This window comes from Jaculus jaculus, chromosome 1 (genome assembly GCF_020740685.1).
Source record: "Jaculus jaculus isolate mJacJac1 chromosome 1, mJacJac1.mat.Y.cur, whole genome shotgun sequence".
NCBI classification, from domain to species: Eukaryota; Metazoa; Chordata; class Mammalia; order Rodentia; family Dipodidae; genus Jaculus; species Jaculus jaculus.
The window spans coordinates 323,078,859-323,097,811 of record NC_059102.1 but is presented as its reverse complement, the minus strand read 5'-3'; the positions used below and the strand labels follow the sequence as shown (position 1 = coordinate 323,097,811).

Below are 18,953 nucleotides of genomic sequence, written 5' to 3'. Positions count from 1 at the left end.
TCTACTTTATGTCTTTATGGACTTTCCCAGTCTGAGCTTTTTATATAAATTCAATCATATAATGTGTAATCTTTTATTACTGGCTTCTTCCACATGGGCTAATGTTGCACATGTTCATCCATGCTATAGCATGTACTGGTACTTGATTGACTGGCCCACTGTTTGCCTTTAAAAAATGTATCCACCCATTGAGCAATTAGGAACTACATATATTGTATATTATGAACTATAAATATTTGTATACATATTTTGTGTTGAACATATTGTCATCTACTTTGGTCATATACCTAAGAATGGAACTGGTATGGTGACTCTCTTGGTAACTAACACCTTTTGAGAAACTGAAAAGCTGGTTTTTTTAAGCCATACCACTGCCACCAGCAGAGTATCAGCATTTCATTTCTCTCCATTCCTGCCAGTACTTCCTGTTACCTGTCCTTCCATGGAGAGCTGTGCCGCTGGCTACGAAGTAGCACTTCTTCGCTGTGGTTTTGATCCATGTCACTGATGATTAATTATGTGGAACGTCTTTCCACGTGCTTGTAGACCATTTGTTTCTCTTTCTTGGAGACATGTCTCTTCAGATCCTTTGCCCGTTGTTTGTTTTTTAACTGGGTTATTTGTCTTCTTTTCCTGTCTTGCAATTTGGTGTGAGAAGGATGCTGACATGCTAACTGGTGATGAGCGAGTATGGAAGGAGGTTCAAGAGTCGCTGAAAACAATCGAAGAGCTGAAGGCACGCTGGAGTATCCTTTTACCTGCGGGTCACGCTGCGCCACCAGGGTTACCTCTGTCCTTGTTGTTGGGAACCTGATGCCAGTGAAGCATCCTGACTTCTCCAGAAGATTCATCTGCTCCACAACCACAGGCTGCCTCACTGAGCACAGCTAGCGGTGTGGGTAATGGCCAAGAGAGATTGGAGTAAGGTCATGAATCCCTCACCACCAGTTGATGATATGGCCCAGGAATAGTAGGATACTCTTGTGGGGGGGGGGTGTGGTTTCAAGGCAGGGTCTCACTCTAGCTCAGGCTTACCTGGAATTCACTATGGAGTCTCAGGTCTCAGGATGGCCTCAAACTCGTGGCACTCCTCCTAACTCTGCCTCCCAAGTGCTGGGATTAAAGGCATGTGCCACCACGCCCGGCTCAGGATTCTCTTTAGGTTCATCTCTAGAAAAGAGCGTATTAGAATCCTTACAAGTTAGTCCTTGAGACTTAGAAGCTTCACAGCAAATTAGCCATGAAGCAGTCACAGTGGGAGAAGGGTTGCTGCAAATAATGTTCCTGGAGTAAATAGTAAGGAGCATGAGTGGGTCAAAGTTCAGGCCAAGGACATGGCATAAGTGGAAGTCATCTGGAACGCTCCACTGGTTTTACTGTGTAAAAGGGGACTTGAATCAGAGATAGGTTTTGAACAGGCACAGGCTGAGTGATAAGTCACTGTCATGTAGATAAAACATGACAGGGAATCCATACTGGAGAATGAAAAAAGGTCACCAAAAGGCTACCAGATGCTTTGGGTTAATCATGTCTCAGACACTAACAAAATCTTCAAATGAGGTTTCCAGTCTACATTACTTTTAAAGAATTGCAAAGTATGGGAAAGGTAGGTAGATGAGTTCCGTTACTTTAAAAAAATTTTTTTTTTTTATTTTATTTGTCTATTTGAGAGAGAGGCAGACAGAGAGAAGGGTGGGGGGGGGGTAGAATGAATAGGCACACCAAGGCCTCCAGCCATTGCAAATGAACTCCAGATGCATGCACAATCTTGAATATATGGATTTAAATGGTTTCTGGGGAATTGAAGCTGGGTCCTTAGGCTTTTTGTAGGCTAGCACGTTAACCACTGAGCCTTCTTTCCAGCCCAAGGGCTTTTACTTTTAAAGGTGAGATCTCTCAGCCCCCTTCTGTTTCCTGGCTTGAAATCTGAGTGCTTTCTATGACACACACTCCATATTGACATCTGGTATCTTTACTAGAGGCCAAACCACTGGGGCTGTCTAATCTTAGACTTGAACCTCCAGAACCATTATCTAAAATAAACCTGTTTTTACTTCATCCGCAGTTTGCATCAGGTATTTCCTGTTAATGTATATCTTCCCATTAAGCCCCACTTTCCATTGTGCCCCACCTCTCAGAGATCTGCAGCATCTTCCAGTAGTGGCGTCCTGGGGACCTGGCTAGTGAGTTTATTAGCAGTCTGATTAAAGAACCTATAGCTGGTTACTAAGGAATTGAACGAAAGCTGCAGTTGCCAGGATACTACACTGATTCAGGAAGAACAAGTACGTCCATGGGATCAGGAAAAAAATTTTTGTAAAGTTTACATCTAGATTTCATTAAGGGATTTGAAATGTAGTCAAGAAATGTTAGATACTAACCGGGCATGGTGGCACGTGCCTTTAATCCCAGCACTCGGGAGGCAGAGGTAGGAGGATCGCCGGGAATTTGAAGCCACCCTGAGACTCCATAGTGAACTCCAGGTCAGCCTGCGCTAGAGTGAGACCCTAACTCGAAAAACAGAAAAAAGAAAGGAAGAAAGAAAGAAATGTTAGATACTCTCAGAACCAGGCATTTCAGTCAGTGATTGAATGGTATTCTCCCTGTTGGATGCCTTGTTCCCACCGACCTTCATTCATTACCTTGAACGAAGGTACAGAGGACAGGGTCACCACTGTCAAAATGCGTGTAAATGAGAAGGATAACAGAGAAAGGACAGTAGAATCAAGAGCCCAGTGGGCCCCATAAAGTTTGGAGGGTTACCGTAGTAGTCAGCTTCATGTTGCTGGGATGAACCCCCAAATCAGGCAGAGGTATGGGAGGACCAGGATTTATTGAAGCCTACAGGTCCAGGGGAAGTTCCATAATGGCAGAAGAAGCTGGGCCTCCTTTCACGGGACCACACAGAGAAATACCACCACCAGCACCATAAGCAAGCACACTCGAGGAACCCCAGGAGGTGCTTAAACACTCTGCATGCTTTAGACTGGAATTCAGATCTGCCACCAAACACACCTTAGGGCTGGACCCGAGGATCTGCCCCACAGTGACACCTTCTCCATCCAGGTACCTGGAAATCTAATAAGTTACAAGCTTGAGTAGACTCGTGAGTCTATTGGGGGCATCCATTCAAAGTACCATGAGTGTATATAAGATCTTTTATTTGGGTCAAAAGTTCAAGTGTGTAAATATACATAAAGCTTAGCAGCAGGACATGTGAAAGGATTTGCAGAGTTTTCGTAAACAGAAAAACTTAAGAAGCGTGTGCCATAACCCTCCCAAAGACAACTGTGATATGCTCATAGAATATAGAATAGACAATATAAAGGACATGATCTTGGGATTATCCTGTGTAGGATTTTATAATCACTTTGGGATAGGGAATATTAATAGAGATGCAAAAAAATCAAGTAAATGTGGGGAATGGAACAAAAAAGTCAAGAAGGAGTTTGAAACCCCACCTGCTGATGGGATAGAAGATACTAGAAAAACAGCCAGCTTTGGGAATATGAAGCCAACATTCATAGGCTTAAAGAGCCATTTTAAGAAGAATTTTCTATGGCACCATGCAGCAGGATTAGGATCAGAAATGACCACGTCACAGTTCATTCTCAACTGTTAAGGCTTGACAGAAAACTGACTCTGTACCAGGTACCTTGCCTGTCCTACTGTACCTTGTAAACAAGGCAGAAATTAGAAAACATAGTATAGTACTCAGCTCTTACACACAGTGGGACAGTAATTATGCAAATTAATACATGCTGTGATTTGGATGAGTATTCCCCAAAAGTCATATTGGAATGGGGTGGCTGTGAGCCTTTAAGAGGTAGGGCCTGGGCTGGGGAGGTTGCTCAGTGGTTAAAGGCATTTGCTTGCAAAGCCTGATGGCCATGGTTCAATTGCCCAGTGCCTACACAAAGCCAGATGTATAACATGGTGCATGCATCTGGAGTTTGTTTTCAGAGGCCCTAGCGTGCCCAAGTGCTCATGTTCTCTCTCTTTCTGTCTCTCTCTCATACACATACACACGCACACACGCACACACACTCTTCCTTCAAATGAAAAAAAAATGAGTGCTGAAGACATGGCTTAGGAGTTAAGGTGCTTGTCTGTGAAGCCTAAGGACCCAGGTTTGATACCCCAGTACCTACGTATAAGCCAGCTGAACAAGGTGGCACATATGTCTGGAATTTGTTTGTGGTGGCTGGAGGCCCTAGTGAGCCCATTCTCTCTCTCTCTTTCTCTGTAGTCTCAAGGTAGCCTCGAACTCACAAGGATCCTCCTACCTCTGCCTCCCCAGTGCTGGGATTAAAGGCATGCACCACCATGCCCAGCTTCTCTTTCTCTCTCCTCTCAAATAAATAAATAAATAAAATATTTTAAAAATAAAATAAAATAAAATGTGGGGCCTAACGGAAGCCCCCACATCACTGGGGGTATGTTTTCAAACCCCCAGTCTCTCTGCCTTCTCTTTATATCCCAGCTTGAAGTCTGTCTCCTCACTCTGACTAACACAGACCCCCACAACTGCCACCCAGTGCCCTCATCAGAGGCCAAAACAATGGGGTCTGTTGGATTTGAACTTGAACCTCCAGAACCATAATCTAAAATAAGCCTGTCTTGACTTCAAAAATAACTTGGACCAGGTATTATGGTGGTGAAAGCTGATTAATTCAGTAATACTTTTGGTAAAGATGGATGCACACATACACTTATATTTACATTTGTAGAGAAAGATTAAGAACATTTCACAGGGGAGGTGACAATTCTGCCGAGCTTGGGAAGGGGGGTGGGAGATCAGGCCAGCTATGGAGAAGGGACGCACAGAAGGTGGCGACATGGCACACTGCTGTGAGCTGGCCAGTGGCAGCACATGAAGAAAGAATCTGCAAGTCTTTTTGTTCATTATATGTATGTATTAATTAATTTATTTGACAGAGAGAGAGAGAGAGAGAGAGAGAGAGAGAGAGAGAGAGAGAGAATGGGCACTCCAGGGCCTCCAGCCACTGAAAATGAACTCCACATGCAAGTGCCACCTTGTGCATCTGCCTAACGTGGGTCCTGGGGAATCAAACCTGGGTCCTTTAGCTTTGCAGGCAAGCGCCTTAACCACTAAGCCATCCCTCCAGCCCAGAATCTGCAAGTCTTAAACGCCATGCATCAGAGCAGGAGAGTAGCACGGCTTATGGACTCTGGTCTGACAGTCTTGAGTCCTACAAAGTTAATTCCCAGGTGAATTGACTTCCCTCCCTTCTCTGTCTTCTCCAGTCCACCTCTGGACACTAAGATCCTTCAGAAGAAAGGCTCCTGCCCTGACCCCTGACCTCAGCGCTATTTTCTTGGGTGGCTCTTTGGTCCAGAGCTTGCCACCTCACTTGAACAGTCGCTTGTATCAAACTTCACAGGTGCCAAGGACGAAATCCCTGAGCAAATATGTGTTGGCATTAGCTTAGGGAAAGAATCTCTTAGTTAAAATTATTCCTTTTTTTTTTTTTTTTTCTCTCACCAGGGTGTTTCACAGCAAAGATATTGCCTTGTTTGCCAGGAGAGAAGTTGCCAGTGTTGTGGAGGGAGGTTGGCACACAGTCCTTGGCAGCTTGTGGGGGGCAATGGTGGATGTGTTGTTATGAGCGGATGCATAATATCACATCTGGTTTTCACTTCCAAGGCCTGTTACCCCAAACCTCTTTTGAATGAGTTGGAGCACATAGGAATGAACAGACAAATAACCGGGCGGGTTGAACAATGTGATGTTAAACTGAGGCATGGACCTTGCCACAGAAATGTCTGGCATTGTGTAAAAGAGACAGTCATCCCCCCCACTGACAGTTCATCAGATAGCTATCCTGGAATGAAAAGCCACAGAGGTGAGCCTGGCAATCTGTCACAAAATCAGGGCATTGCTGAAGAAACTGCTTCCCTAGCCTCTGGGGAAGATGTTCAGCACACATGAAGCTTCCATGTCAGATGAACATAAAAGAAAAGAGAAGAAAAAGCTAACTTCGTTGTAACTGTTGAGAACTTCAAGCGACTGTCTTCAGCAGATGAAACTCTTCTGGGACCAGTCAGCTCCTCAGAGGCAGGGCTTGTCCTATGGTGACAGAGTGTGACCCAGAGGATCCTGCGCTTGACCCTGCGGAGCTGGAGATTCTCCCCCAGGAAGCTGTTCTTTGAGTTCGAGTGTTCAGCCCGCGCTTATAGGAAGTACGTTTCCTGGAGGTCCATGAGGATAGTGTTCCCCATGCACACGAGCGGCTTGGTTGGTGAAAGCATTTGCTCATCTTCAGCAAAGCGGTGCCCTGAAGAGACGGGCAATTGAAAGAAGGGTTCTGCTGGAGAGAAGACAGTGCCTGTGCTCAGGGATGCGCTTGCTGCGCTGGGGCCCTGATGAGAAGGAGTGGAGGAGGAGGTGCATTCCATCCATCCCAGTCTATCACCCTCTTTCCTCTCTGTGTAGTGTGGCTCGGAGGCATGGCAGAATGGAAGGAAGAAAGCACTCATCTCTATAGTACGCTTCGTTCACACCAATAAATGTTTCCCACTGGACCCACAACACACAGAACTCTGCCTACCTCATGAAAGAACATAGAAGAACTTTTTTGTTTATTTTTATTTATTTGAGAGCAACAGAGAGGGAAAGAGGGAGAGAGAGAGAAAATGAGAATGGGTGCACCAGGGCCTCCAGCCACTGCAAATGAACTCCAGATGCGGGCGCCCCCTTGTGCATCTGGCTAACGTGGGTCCTGGGGAATTGAGCCTCGAACCGGGGTCCTTAGGCTTCACAGGCAAGCGTTTAACTGCTAAGCCATCTCTCCAGCCCATAGAAGAATTTTTTCCAACACAAAATAATTTTCTTTGTAAATATAGCATCTTATTTAATTTTACTGTGACACTAGGCTTTTTAAAAAATTTCTGGCCTATCTCATAGCACCCTGGCTTTCTCAGGAACCTCAAATCAGACACACACGGGAACTAGCTTTGGTTTGAACCAGGCTTACCAAAGACTGTACCATTCATTTCTGCTTAAATCTTCGAATGCCCCCTCCCGGCTCCCCAAACTGGAATTCTAACATGTGAAAGCAGAAGACTCTAAAGCCATAGTAATAAAAAGTGGGGGACGGGAGGGGTGGGCCAGCCTCCATCCAGAGTCCCCCAAGCCTCTGCCTGACAGAACCCAACAGCACAGCGGAGAAGCCGCGAGGTGTTCCCAGCTGCGTCCGGTGCACACACCTTCAGCTGTGCCGCGGAGGAAGCTCGCTGGGGAGCAGTCAGGCCGGCTCAGTGCACCGTCTCCTCTGCCCTCTGACCACCTCTGTGAGAACCCAGGGATTTCAGCTTGGAAAAAGTGAGGTGAAAGCTGGACTGGGTGGCATACACCTGAGGCAGAGGGAGAAGGATTGCTCGGACTGCATGGTTTTGAGCCGTAGTGAGACCCTGTACTGAGGGAAGTATGGGGTGGGGGGTCACAGCGAGGCTCTGTGAAAACTGAGTCATTGACATTGACCCATTGTGGAGGTTAAGTCTTCTCATCCTCTTTAGCCGTTTATTCCCCCTTGCTACAATTCATAAGTAAAAGCCATGTTAATATTTTCTTTCAATATTTGGGCGTAAGGTAAGAATACATTTCTTTGGTTAAGTACCAGCTTGGGTCACTTGTGTTCTATAATAAACACTCAATATAAGAATCAGTGGAGGGCTGGAGAGATGGATTAGCAGTTAAGCGCTTGCCTGTGAAGCCTAAGGACCCCGGTTCGAGGCTCGATTCCCCATGACCCACGTTAGCCAGATGCACAAGGGGGCGCACGCGTCTGGAGTTCGTTTGTAGCGGCTAGAAGTGCTGGCATGCCCATTCTCTGTCTTTCTCTCTATCTGCCTCCCTCCCTCCCTCTCTCTCTCTCTCTCTCAAAAAAAAAAAAAAATAAAATAAAATAAAAAAAATAACAGAATCAGTGGAAATGAATCTCTTCAAATTACAGCCCCTGCAGCGGGCTGTGTAGGGTTGGGTTTCGCGGGCAGGAAGGACTCAGAAGTCATAAGCTAACACGTGCTTCTCTGTTGGCAAAAAAGGCTATCTAAAGCTTCTTTCATCATAGACGAGTTTTTTAAAACAGAAGCCAACAGAGTAAATCACTTTAAACTGAACTAAATCTTTGGTCCAATAATAAACACTCATTCATTTCACGAGTAGGTTTAAGGAGAATGAATACATGTAGAAGTGGGAAGAAAGAGTATTTCTTTGGAAGTTTTAATCTCCCAAGCACAGGCTGACTTAGACGATGGTTTGTTGATGTAAACAGAATTTCCTTCACTGAGATGCCACTTACCCATGTTTTTGTTTCTCAAGCGTGTTTCCAGGCAGCACATCTATGCAAAATAATAGGCGCGTCCTCCCCTCCTGTGACTGGAGCTCTTCAGCCTTTGAGTGGATCTCCATCTACTTTTGTTTATTCTCCATAAAGACAATGCATCCTTAACTAAGGTTAACCGCAGAGTGGGAACAGGTCCTGGCCATGTGCCAGACCATCATCAACAGCAACTCCGAGCGGCTCCCCGATATCAACATCTACCAGCTGAAGGTGCTCGACTGTGCCATGGATGCCTGCATCAACCTGGGCCTGCTGGAGGAGGCCCTGTTCTACGGCGTGCGCACCATGGAGCCGTACCGGTGAGTGCAGGGCTGGGGCTCAGGCTGGATTGTCCCCTGCGGTCGGGGGACAGATGTTGTGAAGTCATTCTGCCTATACTATTTCGGTTCTCATCTGCCTCTCAGTGTGGAAGACCAAATCTTCCCTCACTCATTGCTTGGCCCCCTTCACGAACGCGTGCATCTGTCTTTTGCAAATCGGTGACCGGCACTGGCCACCGTGCTTGTACCGACGGGACGAGACTTAAACGCAGCCTCCACGCAGGACGGCTGACGACGGTACACTGTGGGGCTTGCAGTGGCAAAGACAGGCGCAGTGTGCCAGAGAGGAGCAAGTGGCTCAGACCTTGCTTGGGGCACTGCCTCCTTAGCCTGTCCTGGCTTAGGTGAGCGAGGCAGGTGTGGTGTGGTACCCTTGACTGCCTGACAGTAGTGATGGTCCTTTCCATTTGTCACGCCCTGGGGTTGGCTAAGTACTTGAACTTGGACTGTTTGCCCTCATAGTCACCTCATGCCCAAGCAGGAGAATGAGGTCTGCTCTGATCACATGGCCCACTGGCCCAGTGAAGTAACTATCGGTGAACAGCATGTTGGTGATCCATGACTTTGTTTTGTTTTGTTTTAGAGACAGGGTTGAACTATGATGGCTCAGACTGAACCTCAAACTTGTGATACCCCTGCTTCAGCCTCCTCCCCAGTTAATGGGATTACAGGCACATGTTGTCATGTATGGGAGAGAATCATTGCTTCTTGCCTGGGCTCAGCTCCTCCAGATGGATGGAAATTTTGCCCCAGATGTCCTTGTGACTTAGAGGATCTTTGAGGGTAAGGGAGGGTGCTAAAAATCAAGGTTTGACACTGTTGGGTGCCCTGGGCTAAGAACAGAAGTTTTACAGCCCAGACAGAGATCAGGCCCAGGGAAATGGAATTATATGGACTATAATCTGAGGAGGAACCAACCCAGACTCCAGCATAGGACAAGGCTGCTATTTAGTAGGCACCTGGAGGGGCTGGAGAGATGGCTTAGCTGTTAAGGTGCTAAGCCTAAGGACCCAAGTTCAATTCCTCAGTACCCACGTAAGCCAAATACAGAAAGTGGCGCATGCATGTGGAATTCGCTTGCAGTGGCTAGAGGCCCTGGAGCATCCATTCTCTCTCTCTCTCTCCCCCTCTAATTGCCTTTCTCTCAACTAAATAAAGTTAAAAAAAAAAAAAAGAAGCCACTTGGATAGCATTTGGGACATGGAAGGGCAGTATCTGCAGAGCACAGCCATCATCCTCAGGGGATGTTAGCTTCCTTTCTCCGCAGACCGTGAAAACAGCCTCAGGGGCTGGAGGGATGGCTTAGTGGATAAGACGCTTGCCTGCAATACCAAAGGACCTAGGTTTGATTCCCCAGGACCCACGTAAGCTGGACGCACATGGAGGCGCATTTGTCTGGAGGCCTTGGTGCACCCATTCTCTCTCTCAGTCTCTCTCTCTCTCCCTGCATCTTTCTTTCTTCTTTCTCTCTCTCTCATATAAATAAATAAATAAATACTTTGAAAAAAAAAAGAGAAAATAGCCTCAGCCAAAAGGGACTAAGCAGAGAGAGATCTAAGTCTAGACTTAAGGGACATGGGACAATGGGCCCAGGAAATGGTTCTCACTAAAGCAGGGGTGCTCCCTGTCCCCACTGGAGGAGAGCCTCAGGAGACAGCAGGAGGGGAACTGACGAGGGTGTACGTGACCAGAGCAGAAGCAAGCTCGGGATCTAGAACGTCCATGAAGAGAGAGACGGAAAAGCCGGAGATGTGGCACTTGGTCAGGAGTCAGGCCTGCGCCAGAGCTCGGTGCGGGCAGAAAGGGACCCAAAGATGGCCAAAGCTCCACGGACCAGGCGGATGGCAGAGGCCCACCAGGCAGCCCGTGTAACCAGTGGGGCCCGAGGGTGTTTCCAGGCTTTGGCAGGTGTTAGCTTTCACTGCCTTGTGGTGAACAGCTTTGGAGTGAGTTGAATGTGAGTCAGCTTTAATCTAACATGCAAGAGATTGCCCGGAGCGCTGAGACCGGAGACTTTCCCATGAGCAGTGGAATGTCTGTTCAAGGTGAGGAATCTTGTGGGTTCTCAGAAAGAATGAATTGAACACAGGGAGACAAGGCCGCATTCTCAGAGTCTTGCTCGATGTTGCAACCAGAGGCAGGAGGGAATGGTTGGCTGGGGCCCGATCTCAGGGAACCCAGACCACAGACAACTGGATGTGGAGATGGAGTCCTGCCAGGAGCTGCAGACAGGGGAAAAAAAAAAAAAATCCCCTTTCTTCCAGGGCTCCCTGGCAGGACTGGCATCCACTCCTGGTTGGTTTTTGCCATGAACTCCCTTTGCCCTGCCTTCCCTTCCCTTCGCTGTCCTACTCAGTCTACCTCAAAACAAAGCTGTTTAAACTTGTCCACTGTTTATACCTAGAAGGTCTTACCAGCCCTGAACACACTGCTGAAGCCTCTTGTGTCACTGCCTTACCACTGTCTGACACTCGAGTCAAAGGTCTTTCTTGCAAGTGAAGCCAAGTTCTCCATGGGTTTTCCACGGTGTACTCCATCCTTTCTTTTCTTTTTTTTTGCTTTTCGAGGTAGAGTCTCACTCTAACTCAGGCTGACCTGGAATTCACTATGTAGTCTCAGGGTGCCCTCCTCAAACTCTTGGCGATCCTCCTGCCTCTGCCTCCCGAGTGCTGGGATTAAAGGCGTGCGCCACCATGCCTGGCTCTACTCCGTCGTTTTTGAGAAGCATTTGATTATATTTGTGTAAATATTTGTCCTGTTCTCATACCCAGGGACCAGCTTCCAAGCCTGCTTGAGTGGCTCATCCCTGGGGCTTGCTAATCAATTGTTCTGGAGTTTAATGTGCTGTCTCACTTTCCAGTGAGCTGGATTTGAGCCTTTTGCCATCAAAGTCATTGTGGAAGAAAAGGCTACATGGCGGTTTGAATCAGACTTCCCATAAAGCCATGTGTTCTGAATGCTTGGTGGCAGTGTTAGAGGTGGAGCCTAACTGTAGGAGGTGTGTGGCTGGGGGCAGGCTTTGGGGTGTCACAGCCCAGCTTCCCCCTTGCTAGGGTCAGTTCACTCTCACTGCTGTTATTTTCCACCTGCTGCTTTAAGGAGTGACATCCAGCCTCTGCTGGTGCCGTGGTTTCTTCTGCCATCATGAAGCTGCCCTCAAGGCCATAAGCCGAAATAAGCCCTTTCCTCCCATCAGCTGCTTTTTGTAGGGGGTTCGGTGCCATCAATGAGAAGGTAACTATAGCCGGCTATAAATAATCTAGATCCAAAGAAGTTAAAAGGAAAAAAAAAAATAAACACACAAGAACATAACTTAGCCCTTTTCCTTTTAGCTCAAGCAGAAGGGCAAATAAAAATTGCACCCATGGGCTGGGTATCCCTGCAAACATTCTGACGACCTTGGGACATAAGGTAGGAATGCGGAAGCTGATGGTGGTATTGGGTGCTGTCAGCCATCAGCATGGTGGCCTGAAGCTGGCCTGGGTGGGCTTTTGCCCCCATTTAGCCAACGGTGGACAGGTAGCTAAGAGTGCCTTACTGAAAGGTGACTGGCTGGCTATCTACAGGGACAATTTTACAATGTCATCCTCCTGCTTATAATGCCTAGATTGAGGTCAAGTCTCTAGTGAGCATTTTGTCATTCCTGACCTTGGCTAATCTTGTAACTGCTGGCCCAAGAGGCTCCATTTTTAATCTAACCCACGGCTTCCAGCTACTCAGTCGTTTATTTTTACTCAATAGATCTTACTCAATTTTTATGATTCAATTTAATACAGATTTTTCATGTTCCATAAAGCAAATTGAAAATATACAACAGAATGTCTGACTTTAATATTAGCTTATAATATGTTCTGAGAGTATCTGCCTGTGTACCCATGATTTTATACTCGTAATTCTGTATTTCATAAATTTTATTCAGAAGTCAGTCACATCTTAACTACACGATGAGTTTTCAAAAGTTAGCTTTCCAGCTGATGATCTAGAAGTTGGAATGCATTGTCCTCTTAAAGATGGTGTTCCAGAGTATGAGGACTTCCTAGGGTAACCCAGAAAAGTAAGTCTACTCAGCCTATAATGTCACATTTCTCTGTGTGTGTGTGTGTGTGTGTGAGAGAGAGAGAGAGAGAGAGAGAGAGAGAGAGAGAGAGAGAGGGAGGGAGGATATGAAAGTAAGAGATTATTAAATACATTATTATTATTATGATGATGATGATGATGGTTTTTTTCTCCAGCCCAGGCTGACCTGGAACTCCCTATGTAGTCTCAGGCTAGCCTTGAACTCACAGCGATCTTCCTACCTTCACCTCCTAAGTGCTGGGATTAAAGGCGTGTACCACTATGCCTGGCTGAATACGTTATTTTAAAATTAAATCCCAAATTATGTTGAATAGTAATTAAACCTAATTTTTTCTGTAGGAACTTGAGAGTGACAAGGCCACATAGTCTCAGGGGACTTAAGGGAGAACTGTTAGTGCACTTACTTACACATGTTCTGTTTTTGTTGTAAGCAGTTTAGACTTCTAAGGAAAGGTATGTTCATAAAGATTTGTGCATTACTTGATGTTCTGTTACTTTAACAAATACCCAAGTTAATCAGGTAGGAAAAGCTATTTGGGCTTACGGTTCAGGCAGTTTCACTCTATGGCTTTTTCTGGTTACTTTTGGACCTATGGCAAGGCAGTATATCATGTTGCACTTATGGCTGAGCAAGGTGCTATTCACCTCATGGCCTGGAAGGGAAAAAACAAAGGAAGAGCATCCCACAGTTGCCTTCAGTGACGTGCTCAGAATGGTCAGAAGATGTCCCTGAGGATGAAGCCATTTAACATGTGCCCCAGATCCAAGCTCTTAAGCAGGTACAAAGCTAAAAATCACCCTCATCTCCCCAACTCTTGGCCCACTCCCTAACAACAGCCATGACCAGAAGTTCGTTCCTTGCAAGTTTCCTGTAGTTGCCAGCATGAATATATCGCGAAGGTCCCCGTGACTCAGTCTTCTGGTATCACAGAGAGCTGAGAGCAAGTGACTGGACACTTGCTGGCATCTCCCAAAGAGCATTAGCAGTGGTGCCAGTCATGATTCACTGCAGCATTGCCTTGATGCCCCATTTCCCTTGTTCTTTTTACCATTTTCTCAGATTTTTCTCACACCCTCATAGTTCTTTTCCCTGCAAAACTCATCATGCGGGCAGTTCCACTTCCTCTTCCTTTCCTTTTCAATTCTCACCTTTCTTGAGAAAAGACTCTGTTCCAATCAGTTTGTGAAACTTGCCTAGCATGGTGACAAACTGGAGCGTGGTGATAAGAAGAGAGAGTGAAAGGAAGGGCAAGTATTTCTGCCCAGCGGCACAAACAAGGGAGCGCCCACACTTGGGGTTCAGCCTATGACCCGTTCCTTGCTTTGTCTATTTGTCTACTTCCCTGTGGAACTTGTGGTCTGTGTAGATCAGTCTCAGGTGCCTTCCTCATTCCTTTAATGGGTTCATAGTTTATCACCTCACGGTGTTCACTGTGGCAAACAATGCCTTGAGTCACACAGAATCACTTAGTTCATGATTGGGTCTGTAGGCCACATCCAATAAGACAAATTCTGATATGCTGCCTACCACATTATGAGTTATGCTTCTTTAACTTTGGAAAATTGTCACCAAATTATGCCTCCCATCCACTGAAATGTCACTACTTCTCCAAGAGAATGTGAGAATGATATCTATTGATATTTTAAAAATATGTTATTTTTATTTATTCATTATATTATATTATTCATTAGAGAGAGAGAAAGAAGCAGAGAGAGTGAGGGAGAAAGAGAGAGAGAGAGAATGGGTGCACCAGGGCCTGGAGCCACTGCAAACAAACTCCAGATGCATGCACCACCTTGTGCATCTGGCTTACCTGGGCATTTGCAGGCAAGCGCCTTAACTGCAAAGCCATCTCTCCAGCCCTATATCTATTGATCTTTATTATCCCTGCTCTCAATTCATTTCAGAGTGTGTGAGCATCCTCTTCTTTTCCTTGACCAGTGTCTGTGGGGCGGTGAGATATTGATGTTGCCCGTAAATAGCACTTTCTTGGCAATGGGAATGACATTTGTGTGGGCCACTTGGGGAAAAGGCAGATGAGCAAGAGCAATGAAGAGACTCACACGTGATGTGGGAGCAGATGTTCATGATACTGTGACCAGAGAACGTGCAGAAGAAAGCTGAAGGAGATAGGTTTCCATACTTTGTTGTCAGAAGAAATGAAGGTGGGCAAAAAAGCAAAAATGAAAGGCAGCTGGTAGTTGGTGGACATGGCATGTTTACAAGTCAGGTACTTGTAAGTAGAGATTGCCATAATTACATATCAGCCCCACCAGTTCCTATTCTGCCAATTATTATTATTTAATTATTATTATTTTTAATTTAAAAAAAAATTATTTATTTATTTGAGAGAGAGAGAGGCAGACAGAGAGAATGGGAGTGCCAAGGCCTCTAGCCACTGCAAACGAATTCCAGACGCATGTGCCCCCTTGTGAAGCTGGCTCATGTGGGTTCTGGGGAATCGAACCCGGGTCCTTAGGCTTCACAGGCAGATGCCTTAAAGGCTAAGCCATTTCCCCAGCCCCTGACAATTATTTTTTAACCCCTTGGAAGCTTTACCAAGTTGATAGTTGCTAAAGTTTCATAATAGCAGAACCTCTTAGCACTATTTTTCAGCCGACCTTTCTTCCAAAGGCCTGCGGTAGCCCTTTCACGGGTATTTGTCATCAATCACTAGGGTTTTAGGATAGAAGCCAGGTGCACAACAAGGTGAAGAGACCTGGGGGCGGGGGGATGGATACGCTCCTGTCCTGTGCTCACATCCCTGTAGCTTCCTGGGTTGTGGGCTCAGGTTAGTCTCTAAGGATACTTGGGACAGTGTTTGTCACTGAAACTGATTTCTGGGGTTTGGTGGGGCCCTTGGCTATTGAGCCTAGTTTAGACCCTTCTAATCCAGGCTCACTGGATGAGACTAGTTCTCTCCCTAGAAGAGAAAATAGTACCTGAACCTCACTGGGCACTCGGTGCACTTTTTCTGCTTGTCACTTATCTTCGATGATGACCTTTATAGAATTATTCAATTCAGTACTGAACATACATTTTATTCTCTACTTATTGATGTTGAGATTATCCTTTATCCGCTTAATCGGGTTGTCACTTGTAGTTGTCAATTAGTGTCATTGCTTGTAGAACCTCTGTACCAAATTTTGAGTTTGTATTTCTCTATCTGTCATATATCCATCTATCTACCTGTCCATCCATCCATCCATCCATCATCTCTCTCTCTATCTATCTATGTCTATCCCTCTCATGTTAATACTGAGTTACTTGGCAAATCTAATCAGGTCTGCTGCTTGCTATAAGTTTTGGAAAATTTTAGCTATGGCCTTGGACTTGACCCTGGGCCAGTAATCATCGGCTCAGCAGTGCAGCAAGAGTCAAGCATTTTGACTTTAATCTTCACTATCCAGCCTTCTCATTGAATTCTGAAGGGTAAGAGTTTCTTAACTCAGAATCTGGTAATGAAACAAAAGGAAACAGCAAAGGTGACAGCGAAAGAGGAAAGGAAGAGGAGGAAGGGAAGGGAAGTGACAACTGAGATCACTACCATTCAGCTGCATAGATGTTAGTAAACCACTAACTCCACCTCCAACCTTGTCCCCTATGCTTTACGTGTGGGGACGACCTAAAGCTAACAGGAGCTTTGGGGTAGGGTGAGGGAGAGTACCGAGTTGTTCTCTGGCTGCGTTTTACTTGGGATATTGGAAAAGTGAAAGATTGCTCCTTCTGTGGCCCACTCTTTGAAAAGGACCCTGCAGACATACCTACTTTGCTTGAGATACCACCTAGATGGTTGTGTAATTCTCTATCATGGCCTGACTGTGCTGGGGATCCAGGCCCTGAACTAGTTACATGAGAACTGCCCAGCTTTTCTTAGTTCTGGATGAACAATCAGTCTTTGCACGGTTAGCTAAAGCTCTGACCCTTCTAGAAAAACAGAAAACACAGAAGCGGGTCACCCTGGGCCCACCTGCTCCTATGAATGCACAAATATCTTCAAAGCCATATAACTTACTTCTCAGCTCATGGCTGCCCTCTCAGGCCTCCTGCTGTTCAGAACAGCTGTGGGTGAGCGAAGACAGACATATGTCATACACACAGCAGAGCCCACCAAGCTTCGTCCCCGGTTGGCTGCTACCTGACCCAAACGTGAAACAAAATGCCTGGAATGTCTGCCCAGCCCTGTAGCCATGGAAGGTAACAGTTACAGTTACCTGAAGAATGTTGTATATAACACTTTGTGGCCACGCCACTCCGAGATGTTTGTCACTCCTGGCTACCAAGGGCCACTGCATGACCATCCTTCAGAGACCTCCCTTTCTGCATCACCGCACTATATTGCAAAATCCTCAGTGGACTTTCTCCCACTGACTCCCCCTGTTCTGGACCCCTGGGACCCTCCTTCATCCACAGCCACTTTGCTCTCAGGCACCAAAGTGCTGTCTTCCTTCCCTGGGTCCACGATGGCTCAGCTGTGTAGACAACCCCCCTGTTCAAATCTGTGTATGAGTTTCACATCAGTGCTAAGGTGTGTGGATCTTCAGGAAATCAGACTCCTGCAGGAACCTCATTCTCACAGTGTCCGAGAAGCCAGCCTTTTAGAGGTGCATCAGCCAGCGGAAGGCAGACTGAGGTAGCACTTGTACCAGCAGGTGCTGACCTTGCTTCTGCGCCCACCATCTGGCTCCTCGTGGTGGATTTGAACGGGAGTATTTCAGGTTCCTGGGTTCAAGCACTTAGTCATTTTCTCAACAACAACAACAAAAAATTAGTGAGACTTACAAGATGCACCGTGACAAAGTTAGGAACCAAAGAGATAAAACTAAGTCCTAGTCCTAGTGAGGCTTAGAAGTAGCCAGCAGCTGGCTGAGTGTCACCGTTGGGTCTTTCCAGAAAACCAGGCATGTGAGAGAGAGAGGAGGAGTGGGCCAAATCAGGCCTGACCAGTGGTGGACAGGGTTCTCCCCACAGATCAAATGCTTTCGTCTCCTGGGATTCACTAGCTCATACCAAGGTTTCGCTCACCGCTCTGCTGCCTTTAAGCCTCAAAAGTGGTGGTAGGGTGAGAATCTGTTTCTGAAGCACCCCAACACCCCAACACACAGCATTCTTGGCCCTAAGGTCCCCATTGAGCTCTACTCTGCCATCCTCTGCTCCAACCTACTGTATTATTTCACTCAGGCCGCCTTTAAGTACCAGAGACTTGCTGGCTTAAACAATAGAAACTTATCCTTTCGTGATTCTGGAGGCTGGAAGGCCAAGGCCAAGGCCAAGGTGGAAGTGCACAGACCTCTCTCCTTGGCTTTGCAGGTGGCATGTTCTCACTGTGTATAGATACCCTTGGTATCTGTGTGTCTTAATTTACTCTTATAAGGACAGAGGTTGGATTAGGTCTACCCAGACAGCTCCATTTTAATTACCTCATTAAAATTAAACCTCTTTAAAGATCCTGTCTCCAAATGCCATCACATTCTGAGGTCATTTTGGCGGGACAGGGCTTCACTGTTAATTGAAGGAGGGGTACAGTTTGGCCCATACCCCTGACAACATCCAGCTTTCTTACTGACTTCTGACTTCATTTCTGGAAAACACCAGCCCCAAGGATTGCTCCCTCTAAGAGCACATAATTTTTTCATGAGTTTCAACTCAGTAGAAGTCAACTTCCCTAGGAAAATAAACTTCTGCTTGCAGAGATTCCGCCTGAGCTCAGAAGTTGCAGAGGTATTGCGGGAGCCCTTGCCGCTCTGCTTGGGAAACCCTGAGGTGACCCAAAGGCTTCCCTCCTGTCAGCCATGTGGGTGCTAGCTGGCTGAAAAGAGCAGAAGCAAACCAGAATGTTCCATCTGCCCCCCTCCCTTCCCTCCACGGATGCATGCTCAGCCTGGTTCCTGATCTCTGCTGCTCCCAATATGAGCCCGCTGAGCTGTCTGCAGGATGCGTTCTTTCTTGTCTATCCTGTCCTCCTGGACAGCCGGATCTTTCTTTGGCTTATGTGTGTTCTCTTTGCTCACTGTCTGTTTTGTAGTCCCTCCTTTGCAGGGGCAAGGACTTCAATTCCTCTTTGTCCCCAAATCCCATAGCCATGGACAAAGTGCATCCATGTCCAGCCTAGTTTGGCCCTTCGGGCACCAGATTGGGCCAGGGTGCAGGACATGCTCTTTCTTTGTTAAGTGTTCCTGACTCCCAGTG

The 18,953-nt window shown here is 46.5% G+C and overlaps 1 protein-coding gene across 1 annotated transcript in view; it reads left to right on the top strand.

The window, feature by feature from the left end:
* Smyd3 (SET and MYND domain containing 3) overlaps nt 1-18,953 on the top strand; it is a 619,144-nt gene that overhangs the window by 508,484 nt on the left and 91,707 nt on the right. Inside the window, exons 9-10 of the mRNA XM_045141721.1 lie at nt 659-746; nt 8,491-8,665. Of these exons, the coding sequence (XP_044997656.1) occupies nt 659-746; nt 8,491-8,665 (263 nt within the window). The remainder of the gene's footprint in view (nt 1-658; nt 747-8,490; nt 8,666-18,953) is intronic.